Source organism: Adiantum capillus-veneris, chromosome 24 (genome assembly GCF_014529385.1).
Source record: "Adiantum capillus-veneris isolate H3 chromosome 24, ASM1452938v2, whole genome shotgun sequence".
NCBI lineage: Eukaryota > Viridiplantae > Streptophyta > Polypodiopsida > Polypodiales > Pteridaceae > Adiantum > Adiantum capillus-veneris.
In genome coordinates, this window is record NC_140954.1 from 105,772,952 (window position 1) to 105,786,919 (window position 13,968).

Consider the following 13,968-nt stretch of genomic DNA (forward strand, 5'->3'; position numbering starts at 1 on the left):
TCAAGGGCTATCCGCTTTATTTGAGAAACTTGATCATGTAGTGAAGAAAGCCAATTCCAAATCAACTTTGCATCTTTCATCAATTGAATGTAACTTATGACTGATGGTGTACTATTGAGAATAATGAAAGACCGTATGTGAGCATTGACATGCTCCCATAGGGTCATTTGGATTTTGAAAGTTTCTTGAAACAAAGCCTCCAAGCTCGTAAGAGTCGAAGACCGCCATCATTGTTGCTTGCAAATGGCATAGTTCTCTCCATTCAATTGCTGATCCAAGGGAAAGGTAGGGAGGGTAGGAATCTTGACTGGTTGATCACCTACGTCGTCGAAGTAGAACTAGACCAATCTCCCCGCTCCTCGTTGACAAGTGGTTCTCCACCACCACCAATCTCATCCCCATACTGTATCCCAATTGATGTCAATACATAGATACATGATAGGTAAATAACCCATGGGTGTTTCTACACATGTTCCACTTGCATATGGAGCCAAGAGATAGGTCAAAACATCCCCTTAAAGGGTTAATATGGGTTCTCCTCTTGATTCCCCCATTTGGGATGATCCTTGATCTCTCTCACACCTCATCTATGATGTAAACAACGAGCTCTAGCCTATGCCTATATAAGAGGTACCTTTGTAGTCATTTTCAAGTTCAAAAATCAATCTCTATGTTGTTTTTCTCCATGAATAGTTCTTGTGTGTATCCACCATAGATTCACAATTTCTATTAGAGCCTTTAAGCATGATTAGTTATTCTTAATCATCTAATAAGATCAATATTAACATCTACTCTTTCCTCTACATGCCCTATGCCTAGTTAGAGCTGTACTGATTAGTTTGAGCAAGTTTTTGAGTCTTTGAGTCTTTGAGCTCTTAGGCCACTAGTCTTTGATCATTAGTAGCCTAAATAGTATGGGTATCATTAATTCACAATTAGAACCCTTTATTAAGCCACATTCCACATCAATAAAGCTCAATTTTGGTCTTAGAGAGTTGGCTTAATATGTCTTGGGTCCTGTGCTGGTAATATCTTTGGTACTTTTGGTGCTTCTTTTTGGATAGGTGCCTTGCAAGGTGGGATGATGGTGAATGGTCATAAGAAAGTCACTTAATATGACAAAAATGATTTGTTGCGTGAGGTTCAAATGGTAACTGATATCTTATCCTAGCCATACGATGCATCAAACAAGTTAAAGCCATACCCACAAGTTTTGGAGGAGAAGTATAAAGAATTTGCTCGAAATATTGAAAGTGGTCCTTGGGCTTTTGTGAAGATCCTTTTTTTGTTTGCATAATTTGTTGATTGCCCTTTTTTGTGTTGTGTGTAAAAGTTGGAAGCGTTGATGAGCGTAACAATGCCCATTTTTCTTTTGCCAATAAAGAAAATGTTAGGAGCATCGCGAACAAGTTCCCATCAACTGATGGGACACTATCTGATGTGATGTATATGTCAATATGGGTGCTCAATGGCTGCTTTTTCAGGATTTGTCATCTCCTTCATTAGCTCCACCAATTGAACACCAAGTTGCAGGTGTAGATACACAAAAGCCTTTGTTTTGATAGGTTATTTTCTTTAAGCAATTTTTGAGATGTTTGTCGATGGCTTGTTATGAAAATGTTGTCATCGATTGCCATTTGATTCGAACAGGTGTTGGCGTGAAAGTAGGTGGTGCTAGAAATGTGGAGAGCCTTGAGATTGCGAGAGGAGCATGAGGTGGTGATACTCACAATGTAGGAGGTAGTCATCCGGTCGATGGCTTGTTATGAAAATGTTGTCATCGATTGCCATTTGATTCGAACAGGTGTTGGCGTGAAAGTAGTTGGTGCTAGAAATGTGGAGTGCCTTGAGATTGCAAGAGGAGCATGAGGTGGTGATACTCACAATGTAGGAGGTAGTCATCCGGTTCAATTTTTTGGTAGCATCTCCCTTCTTCCATTCAAAGTTGGGGACGATTGAGAAGTCGTTTCCGAGTCTTCAAATAGCACAAGTTCTTGGTTTTCCTTTGTAAAGTGCTCCAAGTGTTGGAATGTGCTTATTTTCTAGTTGCAATATGTCCAATCATGTAATCAATGTTTATGTCAAGACAAAAAATTCTCGCGTGGCATGTCATGTGGTTGATCTATGCACCCAACCTGGTGATTTAAGCGAGTCGCTTGGTGATTTGAGCAAGTAGCGACTCTTGGTTATTTTGGTGTTCACTATGACTTGGACAATCATTTTGTTTGTGGTATGACACATAGACTTAACGTGGACTGGTCTTTATTTAGAGTGTAAGCAATTTCCTTTCACATATTTTGATGGTTTTAACTTTCTTTTAGTGATTTTCTTGATGGTGATGCATCAAAATACCCTTTTGTTTTTGCTAGGTGATTCATTCACAATCTAGGTGCATTATTAAAATCCCCAAAGAGATGCATTTGTGTAATTATGGGTGCTCGTGTGTCATGGTCAACTGTTCCCAAGTGTAGGTGAGACGATGCTACAAGGTGTGATAGTGGAGCCTGAGCTTCTTTGTGATGACTTGAATTGTTTAGTCCTTGCTAATGATTGATTAAGATCTTCTACCATGTGACCTTAGACCTTGAGAAAAAATTATTTTTGCACAATTGTATTTTTACCACGCTCACGTCCTTCAAAACCTCTATATTTCAATGATAATTAGGGCCAAGGGAGAAGCACTACAAAGCCACATTTGGTGATGTGAGGGACAAGGTAAGCATGACTTTTGCACGCAAAGTATCTACTAACATAATATGGCGGAAGGGGGAGCCCTTTACACGTGTCGCAATCTGCGACCTGAAGGCTAAAGTCCAAAACAAAAACAAGCCCCTTTGCACGCGATAAAGAGGGAGAGAGGAGAAGAGAGAGAGAGGCCGCCGAAGGCGGCCGGCCGTACTAGTGCACATTAAGGCTTACAATTCGACTTGCCACATCTTCTTTTGGCAAGGCTTAAAGTGACACATCATCGAGTGATGGAGCTATTAAAAGCAAGTTTTCCAATTATGTTACAAATCCTTACAAGGCAACTAGAGAAGAGAAAGGGTTTTTTAGATTTATTATTATTATTATTATTATTATTATTATTATATATATTTGGGAAGGGGAGGGGGTGGGGGGAGGGGGGTCTTCGACAGAAGAGAAGATTTAACGTCGTAGGAACATTTTCGTGAGACCTTATAGATCTAGATAGAGGAGGAGTTGGTGGAAGAGAGCAAGCCGGAGCTGTCAAACTGGATGCTGGGGTCAAGGAGCAATTTGGTGTGGTCAGGTACGGGGTGATCAGGGGCTTGCAGAAGCTCGTCCAAGGCAGGGTAGGAGGTGAGCTTGTTGATTGGGAGTCTTTGCTTGTGAAGGTGCGCCACCAAGTCTCTCACGAGCTGCATGCTTGGCCTCTCTTTCACAATCTCTTTGCTACATTTCACTCCCAGGGCCAGTAGCTCCTCCGCTTGTATCGCTATAGCGCTGTTGTTCATATCCCCCTCATGTAGATGAACCAGTAGGGCCTTGTCCAGCACCTCGCTTCCTCGTCCAGCCTCTTGCATCATTCGGGCCCATGTGTGCAGGCTCATGCCCTCCTCTTGCAGCTGCGCATCTGTGGGCCTCAACCCCGTCACCAACTCCAGCAACAACACACCGTAGCTATACACATCCGCCTTGGTGGAGATCCTGGTCCCTGTCGCATACTCTGCATACATTATCAATCACACCCGATGTGAGAGAGAGAGAGAGAGAGAGAGGGAGGGCATATTTTATAACTCCATGTGGCCAGCCCATGTGTTAATCACGCTTTGCTTTCTCTCTCAAGCACAAGACTACGTAACAACTCTTCAGATTGAACTCTTGAGATTGAACTATGATACGCTTCAAGTTATGACAATATAAGCTATGGTGGTGTGAATGTCTTATCGTTCAAAAATAGAGAAACAAAAAGGTTTGATAATTGCCTTCGTGAACCAATTAAAAAACTCAAATCAACCATGGAGAAGTAGGTAATTTGATGTGCTAAAAATTTGTCACCCACTATGTATTGCAAGTCATCATCCATCTCTCTCTCTCTCTCTCTCTCTCTCTCTCTCTCTCTCTCTCTCTCTATATATATATATATATATATATATATATATATATATATATACACACACACACACACACACACATGTGTGCGCGCGCACACACACACACACACGTGTGTGTGCACGATATATATACACACATGCACGTGCATGCACAGACACACAGTGTGTGTGTGTGTGATAAATGTGTGTATATTTATACACACACACACAGAGAGAGAGAGAGAGAGAGAGAGAGAGAGAGAGAGAGAGAGTGATGACTTGCAATACATAGTGGTAGATGTATTTATGCGTGCACGTGCATGCGCACGCGCAGAGATGTATTGCAAGTCATCACCTCTCTCTCTCTCTCTCTCTCTCTCTCTCTCTCTCTCTTTGTTTGTATATATATATATATATATATAAACAAGGTGAAGGTTCACACTGGCATTCTAAAAGAAAAAGATCGAGAAAGAAATAGAGTGATCTAAGTCTATGAAACCAAACCCATTGACAAACTAAACAAATGAATTTTTTTAATAAGAAAAGGCATGTGCAATCAATACTCGAAATAATAAAATTTCAAATGTCCGCACAAGTTTTTTCTTCGATAATGATTTATTTAGAGAGCCAAAAAGACTCTTGATTTCTATTCTGGATTACAAAAATTGTGTGGAGCACAATCAAATATTGCTTTCAGTGATTTGATCCTTTCACACGTAAACAAGTCAAACATTCATGAAGATCACAATCAAGTTTGCTTTCAGTGAGTCTACCCTATCACGCGTACACAAGTTGAAAAGAAACGGCCTACATAAAAGTGCCTACCCATATGGTTGGCTTTCTACTTGTACAAGGCAGCTCTATGGACGAAATGCACGCACCTTCGAGAAAAATTCTTTCCAATTTTGCCTTTGAATTGGAGGCGGTTCAATCGCTATCTATAAAGAGAAAGCGCCTCTAAAATAGACAATCGAAAATGAATGGGTGCTTGCGACGACAATTAAACTAGAATAGTGTGCAAGGTGACCGAACATTATGAAAGCCTTGCCTTCATTGGTTGACCCTTTAAATTTAGAGGGTCTTCTATGAAAGAGGCACTTTTCAACAAGCTATGGGCAAGCGCTCTAAAGGATGTGAGAGAGAGAGAGAGAGAGAGGGTGTGTAAGGTAACTTCATGCTCAATCTTACTCTTTCCATTACTAGTAAAACAACCATGAGAAACAAGGTGGAAATTCAATTTGGCCTACATAAGGCTATTGAGAAGAATTTCATAAATAAGAGGCTTCTTTGTGAGAGAGAGAGAGAGAGAGAGAGAGAGAGAAAAATGAAAGTGGTACTAGTATTTTGAAACATGTGTAACAATGAACTATTTAAATCAAAATATATTTCAAAAGCATTAAAAAATAACATTTGACACAATACTCAGTGCCCCCTCTTTAAAGTGTCTCTTTAAAGAGAGAGGTACACATGTAGCAACCTCTCACAAGGGCCAAAAGAATAATAATTTTTTTATTATCAACAGCTTGCCATGTGGCACTGCTTCGCAAGCTTTATCCGATGGCACAGAGATGCACCCAAAATCCAACCCTTTACTAAGAGCAGATTCACACGAAGGGGAGTGCGGCGGTAACTCTACGCTCTACAAACTTGTAAGCATTTGCTCAACGAAGTTTTTGCAAGTCCAACTATGCCGTTTTTGGCAGAGTTAGCTCAAGGATTCTTCTTTTGGGGGGCTATGCGACACCATGCTAAAATGCAGCAGCTCTTTTGCGGATGTGCCCTAAGACTTATGTAATCCAAAACAAGAAGAAAAGAACTTGCCATGTGACACTGGCCAAATTGACAAACAATTGCTCCCACGAGTTTCCATGCTGCTAAAAGCAAAGCCAAAAGTCGATCAATTGCCAAGATAGTGGAGGGTTAACCAGTCAATGGAATCTTGTCTCATACGTAACCACTAACCAGTGACCACGACCCTGGAATACCGCTGTTACGGCAATCGCGCTCTCCCTCGCCTCTGCCCTTTTTGACAAAGTTCAACAAAGCTATCCTAAATTTTTGTTGGGTTGCATGCTTTATGACAGGCGCCTCGGAAAAGAGTCAGCAGCCCCAATATTATTGCAGTTGACAAACTCATCAACCCGGTCCCGTGACCCCGCCCCCCCCCCCCCCCCCCCCCCCTCTCTTTCAAAAAACAAAAACCCACACACCCCCACATTCAAGCCAAGAGCGACATGATGAGTCCACAGTAGGGCAATACCAAAGAGAGAGAGAGAGAGAGACGTCTTCCACTCAGAGGTTTATTAGATGCTGCTACACTCAGGATGCTTTCATTTACTCCGCGGGTTATAATATAAGAGATCAAACCGACCAATTTCCCGCGAAAAACAAAGAGAGAGAATGTATAACGTTACCCATCAGCCATGCATGGCCCACGAGTATCCTCAGTACTGAGCTTGAAAGAGAAGGTAGCAGACTACATGACCACCTCTCACAACCACTATTTCACAAGTATACATCTCAATTTGGTAGAAGACAAAATTATTATGCATCAAAATTATTATTTCCTCAACGTGGACACACCTGATCTACATTCATATTATGTCAGCTTAGTAACCTGTATTGGATGTATTACACTTAATGATGCATGTTGTCATGTGATTAATATTATGTTTTCCTCATAAAGTCTATACCAAATTCATTTGTACAAATCTATATCAAGCTTTCGTCACTAGGGTAAGATACTTAGGCTTCACATAATTTACCTTTAATGGAGTTCCGCACTTGCTAATGCGTTCACGGTTCTCTGATAGTCATTTGCACTCATGCATGAAGCTTAATCTATGTACAATTTAAAGTTTCCCTCATCTTTAAAAAACCTTCCCATCTAAAAGAAGTTCTGCTAGCATTTAGTGTTATTAAGGGCGAGACACTCAAAAATGAGAAAATGCTGAGTTTTTTTGTTTTTGCAAAAGTTACCTGGGGCTGCATAGCCAAAGGTTCCCCTGAACTTGCTGATGCTCATGTCGGCTGCTTCACCAAGATCAAGAAGCTTGGCAATTCCGAAATCGGAGATCTTTGCGACCCTGTCAGTGCCAAGCAAAATGTTCTTAGGCTTGAGATCGCAGTGGATGATGGGTTGTACATACTCATGATGCAGATAAACAAGCCCCTCAGCTACATCCAGAGCCACATTTAGCCTATCATCCCAACAGAAACTGCCCTTGCGTGCACCATACAAATGCCCATCTAAATCACCCTCCTCCATATACTCCATCACTAATGCCACCTCCCCGCCATCCACACAATAGCCCGACACCTTCACCAGATTCCTATGCCTGGCTTTGCAAATTGTCCTTAGCTCATTCACAAAGCTTCTCCTTGCCTCCACTCCATAGCTATCCGGTCCCACATTCAACCTCTTCACTGCTACCACCCTCTTTTTGGCCCCCTTCACATCCTCCATCATCCCCTTGTAGCAAACACTCACCGCGCCAGAACCCAACACATTTGCGGCAGCGAAATCGTTAGTCGCTGCTTGCAACTCTTTCACTGTCCATGCCTTAAACTGCGGCATCTCAATGTCAAAAGATTCTCCCTCCTCAAGGTCCCCATCCACAACCTCCTCAGAGGTATCTCTATCCTTAGGCTTACCCATACAACACCACCACCACATGCAAGCGCACACTACGGCGGCCAAAATAGCACCACCAGCCACACAAGCAATCAATATAATAGGAGTCGTCTTCCGCTTTGAGTGATCTGCGGGTGGGCTTCCACAGCTTGTGGATGAAGGGTACCCACATAAGGCAGGGTTGCCCACAAAAGAAAATTCTGACAAGTTCGTGTACACGCCTCTCGTGGGTATTGTCCCTTCCAATGCGTTGTATGACACATTTAAAGAGAGAAGACCATCAAGGAGACCAAGGGATGAGGGCAAGGCACCCGAGAGCTCATTGTGTGACAAATTAAGGTACCGCAGGCTCATCATCTGCCCGAGTGCATCCGGTATCTCGCCTTCTAATTTGTTATTAGAGAGGTCTAGGGTTTGCATTCCCTGACAATCCCCGAAAGACGGTGGGATTTTGCCAGACAATGAATTGTCAGACAGATTCATTGACTGCAGCTTCAGCATGCCTCCAACTGATGACGGTACTGCTCCGGTCAAATTGTTAGAAGAAAGGTCCAAAGAGACACTGAGAGTATAGAGAGTCGCAAGAGATGCCGGGATCAAACCTGTAAACATGTTTTGAGCAAGATCAAGCTCTTCCAACCTGCTTAGGTTTGCAAAGATGTCTGGAATTGGACCTGAGAGTCGAGTATTGCGGATAGTGAGCTGATTTAAGGAGGAAAGCTCAGCAAAGGAGGGTGGAATTGATCCTGAGATGGGATTAAAAGATAAATCCATCTCCGAAATGCCGATCAGCCCGGATAGTTGATGAGGGATGGACACTGCGAAGTTGTTTCCTTGCAAATACAATCCTTGTAGCTGCTTAAGTTCTCCTAGCTCTGCTGGTATAGGGCCCTCAAAGGCGTTATAGCCTAAGTCCAGAGAATCGGCTAAGGAGGTGAGCTGCCCCACCAGCCCTGACAAGCGACCCGAAAATTTGCACTCTCGTAGCGTCAATCTCTGTAGATTGGTGAGGTTGAAAAGAGATGAGGGTAGGGAGCCCCCCAGTGAGCTCTCAAAGAGGCTCAACACCAGAAGTTGGGTGCATCCTCCAATGGAATCGGGTATGCGACCTTCAAGGAAAGGGTTTCCACTGAGAGTGATCCATTCCGCACGCGTAAGCCGGCCGATGTCGGATGGGATGACTCCAGAGAGGTTGTTGTAAGAGAGCTGTAGATAGACCAGTAGAGTGCAATTGGTGATGGAGGAGGGTATGGGACCTGACAGGTAATTGTAGAAGAGTCTGATGTCCTGCAGACGGCTTAGCTGGCCGAAAGAGTCCGGGATGTCTCCAACGAAGGAGTTGTTTTGCAGACTAAGAGCTGTGAGAAATGTGCAATTTCCCAAGCTGGGGGGTATGACACCAGAGAGGTTGGAATCCATGAGCTTGAGCTGTTGCAAGGTAGACGCAAGCTTTGTCCAATCGGAGGGCAGGGGGCCGGAGAGGAATGGGTTAGCAAGATCAAGCCACACCAGATTGGAGCAATTCATAAGGGAAGCGGGTATTGAGCCTGTGATAAAAGTTTCATACACTTGGAAAAATTGGAGGTTAGAAAGAAGCCCAATGTCAGAAGGCAACTCCCCTGTTATGTCATTGGACGACAAATCAAAGTACCCCAGCTGGGTGAAATTGGTAATGTAAGCAGGAAATTTGCCAGTGAGGGAATTGCTGTTGAGATCTATGTACTTGAGCAGAGTGCACCTTGCTAACGATGAGGGTATGCTCCCTGAGAAGTTGTTCACGCTCAGGTCGAAGTGCGTCAGTGTCGCCGCCAGCTCCCCGACCCGCGTCGGAATCAGCCCATCCAAGCTGTTGTTGGACACATTGAGATAAGAGAGCCCTTGCAGGTCTGCTACCTGAGGGGCAAGTTTGCCCACCAGCTGCTTGGAATCCAAGAGAAGGCCCTCCACTTGTTGAGAGCTGTTGGAACAGCGGATGCCCTGCCATGAGCAGAAAGGGATGGAAGTGCTCCAAGAGGATAAAAAGTCAGTTGGGTCAGAGGATATGGCAGCTTTGAAGGAGAGAAGAGCCGTAACGGTTAGGTTTGCTGATGAAGAGTTGGTTGGTGAGGCAGAAGCAGCCATGGTGCAGAGCTTGGGGGCAGGGTGGATCATGACGCAGAAGAGAAGCGGAAGAAGAAGAAGGAAGGAATATGATGTTGCGCGTTGCATTGGCATTGTAGCTCCTGCAGTCAGAACGGGGGGGAGAGTGACTACAGACTAAAGTGATGATTTCGCTACCAGCCCAGCATCGGAGAGAAAAATGTGGCAGTCGCGCTGGAGGAGAGATTGACATTTTTAACGCACGAATCACGATATCATCTTTTGACTGTTCAATCAGCCCTAGTACCAATCATACGAGGAGAGTGAATTCCATGACCTTTAGCTCTTACGGCATGGTCACACCAAGCATCGTTCTGGATAACTAATAGATGGTCAAAGATATTCAAGATTAGGCTATGGTCACGTGAGGCTTAGTATCCTCTGACCCTCTCTGACGGCGAACAGCTTTCCACCGGCATAGTTTTGTAACTATGCCCCTCCATTACCGGTCAACGCTATGAATCTCTCTCTTGTATTTGCTTTGCTTTCCCTCTTTCTACCTGCTGCTCACGATGACGCGCTCAGCTGCTGTCAGACGATGTCGCAGGCCTGCAGATAACTAAGCATCGTGTGGCCATAGCCTTACTCAAGGCAAGTTGAAAGGCATTACTGTTAAAGGGGCAACTGAACAACTGTGTCTTCAATAGTTTGCATATGATACTAATGCTCTTGTGAGGAATGCTACCCTATCAATTAAAAGCTTTTGGGAATTTTCTGTTTCACATGGGTCAGTCATAAATCATTCTAAAACATGTTATAAAGTGTCTAAAGGCCCATGTCCAGACATTGTGACTCAAGCTCGCTGCAAACCCATTGTGGATGGATAAATATTCATGCTACTTGGAATTCCCATGGGATTTAATGTGTCTTTCAACCAGAGGTGGAACTCGGTCGTCCTAGAAAAGTTCATTTGCTAGGCAAAACCACCAACCTAACCTCTCTACAAGGGTATTTGTTTTAAATCACTATCTTCTTTCTTTCATTGTATACTTTTTAGCTTGTTGGTTGCCTTCTCAATTTCAGATGAGCAAGATCTTTACCCTAGATAGAAGATTTCTCTCGGGATGCTCTAAATTTGTCAGTAAAGTACCTAAAGTCGCATGGCAAACATGATGCTGCAAGGCCAAAGAGCTTGGAGGTTTGGGCATCTTGAACAATCTACAACTTTCCACTAAATTGGCAAGCAAATGGATGTTGAGAGCATCCATACCTTTAAATTTCTGGGCTTTGGTGATCAAAAGAAATATTCAGGGATTTTACCAGAAGGATTACAAGCTTGGAATGATTTATCATTAGAGGACTTGGTGTGTTATAATGGTAACTTCACCCCCAAGGGTTATGACCTTGTTTGTAAGTTCTGAAAAGCTTGGAATAACAAGAAAGTTGAGTGGACTCCTCCCAAGGAATGGATATTTTGTAGCTCATTTTGGATGCTAGATTTTACCTGAAGGATTACAAAGCTTCGAATGATGTATCATTAGAGGACTTGGTGTGTTATAATGGTAACTTCACCCCCAAGGGTTATGACCTTGTTTGCAAGTTCTAAAAAGCTTGGAATAATAAGAAAGTTGACTGGACTCGTCCCAAGGAATTGATATTTTGTAGCTCATTTTGGATGCTAGATTCTATTTGGTTTGGCTCGCAAGCAAAGTCCAATGGATGGAAGCTCTTCAAAAGGGCTCATAATTTTTTTAATGCAGGCTTGAGATGTTGGAAGGATGTCTACAAGGAGGGGACCTTGCTCTCCAAAAACTCGGCTTCTATACCAATTTTAAATTTCACAAGGGTGTGCTGATCTAGTTATGAGTAGGATTCAGAGCATGCAGTCTATTTTATAGTGTTGTTTCACCAGCAGCTCCTTCTCTCTAGCCAAGGTGTGCATCAATATTTATGACTATGAAGGTGATTTTGGAAAATATGGACTCTCAGCTTATCTCAAAGCTTGATAAAAAATGGGGAGTTTTCTATAAAGATAAACAATGGGCCTACATATTTCAGTGTATTTGGGCCTTTCCTCTCTTCACTAAGCATAGTTGTTTGATGTGGCTTATACTGCACCAGGGCATCTTGAGAGGGACAAAGGAAAAAGTCATTGGAGTATCGGATGGTTTATACAGAAGATGTAAAGTACATGAGGAAACCTTGTCCCACTTGTTTATCAATCGTAAATATAGCATTCTCTTCAAAAGGGAGCTCCAAGTAACATGTGTTGTTGACAACTCAAAGCTTACTTGGAGATTTATCTTACATGGGGAGTGCACCTTCACATATTCCTCTTTAGACTTGCCTTAGAGGGGCCTTTTTGTGGCAGATTTGTATAGAAAGAAATAAAGCCATATTTGAAGTCCCCTTTTCCCCTTGACCCTTGTTGCTAGCTTCACAAGAGTACTAAAAGGATTGGCTAGTTATGTTTCTCAAGTTGCTCACAGTAACACCAAGTTCATGCAAAAGGAATTAAGGTGGCAGAGATGGCGGTTTGTCATTCTATCTTTTTATGAACCCAAAAGCCTTCTGGCATTAGGGGATTTTTGGGGTTTCTTTTGGGCCTTGTAAGAATTTCTCTCTTGTAAAAAAATTCTTTTTTTCATAAGTTCTTGAGAGAGAAAGAGTAGGCTAAACCCAAGATTTACTAGATCTTCTAGCTTGTTACTTGTGCATTTTAATGATGTAGCCTAGTTACGAGAAAGTCATGCGGCTTCTCTCCTCTCTCTCTCTCTCTCTCTCTCTCTCTCTCTCTCTCTCTCTCTCTCTCTCTCTCTCTCTCTCTCTCTCTCTCTCACACACACACACACACACACACACATCTAGGCTTGCAAGAGGAGATTGCTACTTGGGGGTCCCTGCAGAAACATGTGCTGAAGCAACTGTGTAGTGGTGCTGGCCACTCTATGCACCTCCTAAAGCAAAGAGCAATTTTGCAAGGTAAGAAAAGTGATATCTTTAAAGCAGCACTAATGTGAAGCTCCTATTCTCAGTATGTGGGATGGTGTTGCATCACTAGGTACAAGAAGTTTGGGATTTGCTATGGGATAGCTAGTGAGGAGCTATTGCAAAAACATGTCTTGATTTGGAATTGCTCCAGTGGACGTGTGCCAAATGCATTGTGCTTCTAAACACACAACAAGTTCTTCTTCAATTTCTTATCCCGAATGATGTAAATGTACAAAATATCCTTCATGAGCTTCCTGGATGGAAAGTTATTTTTTTGCATGCCTTGATCGAAGGATATGCCCAACAAGATTGTGGCAAAGAGATATTTTTGTAATCACCTATGCTTTGCATCTTGAAGGCATGTGGCATTGCCAAAGACTTTGAGCATCAATTAGAGAACACACGATGAGATTCCTAGTCAGGCCTCTACAAATATATGGCTTGCTTAGCACTACTTTCATTATCATGTATGGCAAATGTGGTGACCTCACAAAAACCATCGATTAGCTTCTTGTCTAGCACCAACTCTGAAAAACATTGATTATAGAATATGCTCAGCATGACTTTGGCAAAGAAGCTCTGGTTTGTCTTTAGCATATGCAAAGTGAAGGCTAGATTTCAAATGCAATCACCTATGCTTGCACCTTGAAGGCCTATGTCATTGCACAAGACGTTGTTATAGATGAGAGAATTTATTACGAGATTGCTATAGTCACAAGTTGTTGCAAAAACATGTCTCATGCTGGCAGTGCTTTGGTCAACTTATGCAAAATGCGGAGTCACAAAAAGTTCTTGATGAGCTTCCTTTCTGGAACGTCCTCTCTTGAAGTGTGTTGATTGTAGATATACCTAACATTGTTGTGGCAAGGCATCTCTAGGATGTTTCTAGAAGATGTTTAGTGAGTATTTTTTCCCAGATAAAGGCTTCTCTTGGAATGCACTTATAGGAGGATATACATAGCAAGGCTTGGCCATGCTAGACTGTTTCCCTTGGATGCAATAAGAGGCCCCCTCAACAACAATCACTTGTGCTGGTGTTTGTAATGTTCTTATCCACATAGATCTACTGGGATACTACTCAATCTGACTACAATCACCTATGCTTGCACCTTGAAGGCATGTGCAAGACATGGACATGAATGAGACAATTGACGATGAGATTGCTAGTCAAAGGGCTATTGTAGAAACATGTTTTGGTTGGCAAAGGTT

At 42.8% G+C, this 13,968-nt stretch overlaps 1 protein-coding gene across 1 annotated transcript; it reads right to left on the minus strand.

Moving 5' to 3' along the window:
- Positions 1–2,649: 2,649 nt before the first annotated feature.
- LOC147426904 (uncharacterized) lies at positions 2,650–9,984 on the minus strand. The gene is made up of 2 exons (XM_086498073.1): positions 7,035–9,984; positions 2,650–3,688 (listed from the first exon to the last, which is right to left on the minus strand). The coding sequence occupies exons 1-2, from the start codon at positions 9,901–9,903 to the stop codon at positions 3,186–3,188; spliced, it is 3,372 nt and encodes a 1,123-aa protein (XP_086354199.1). The 5' UTR covers positions 9,904–9,984; the 3' UTR covers positions 2,650–3,185.
- Positions 9,985–13,968: the final 3,984 nt, after the last annotated feature.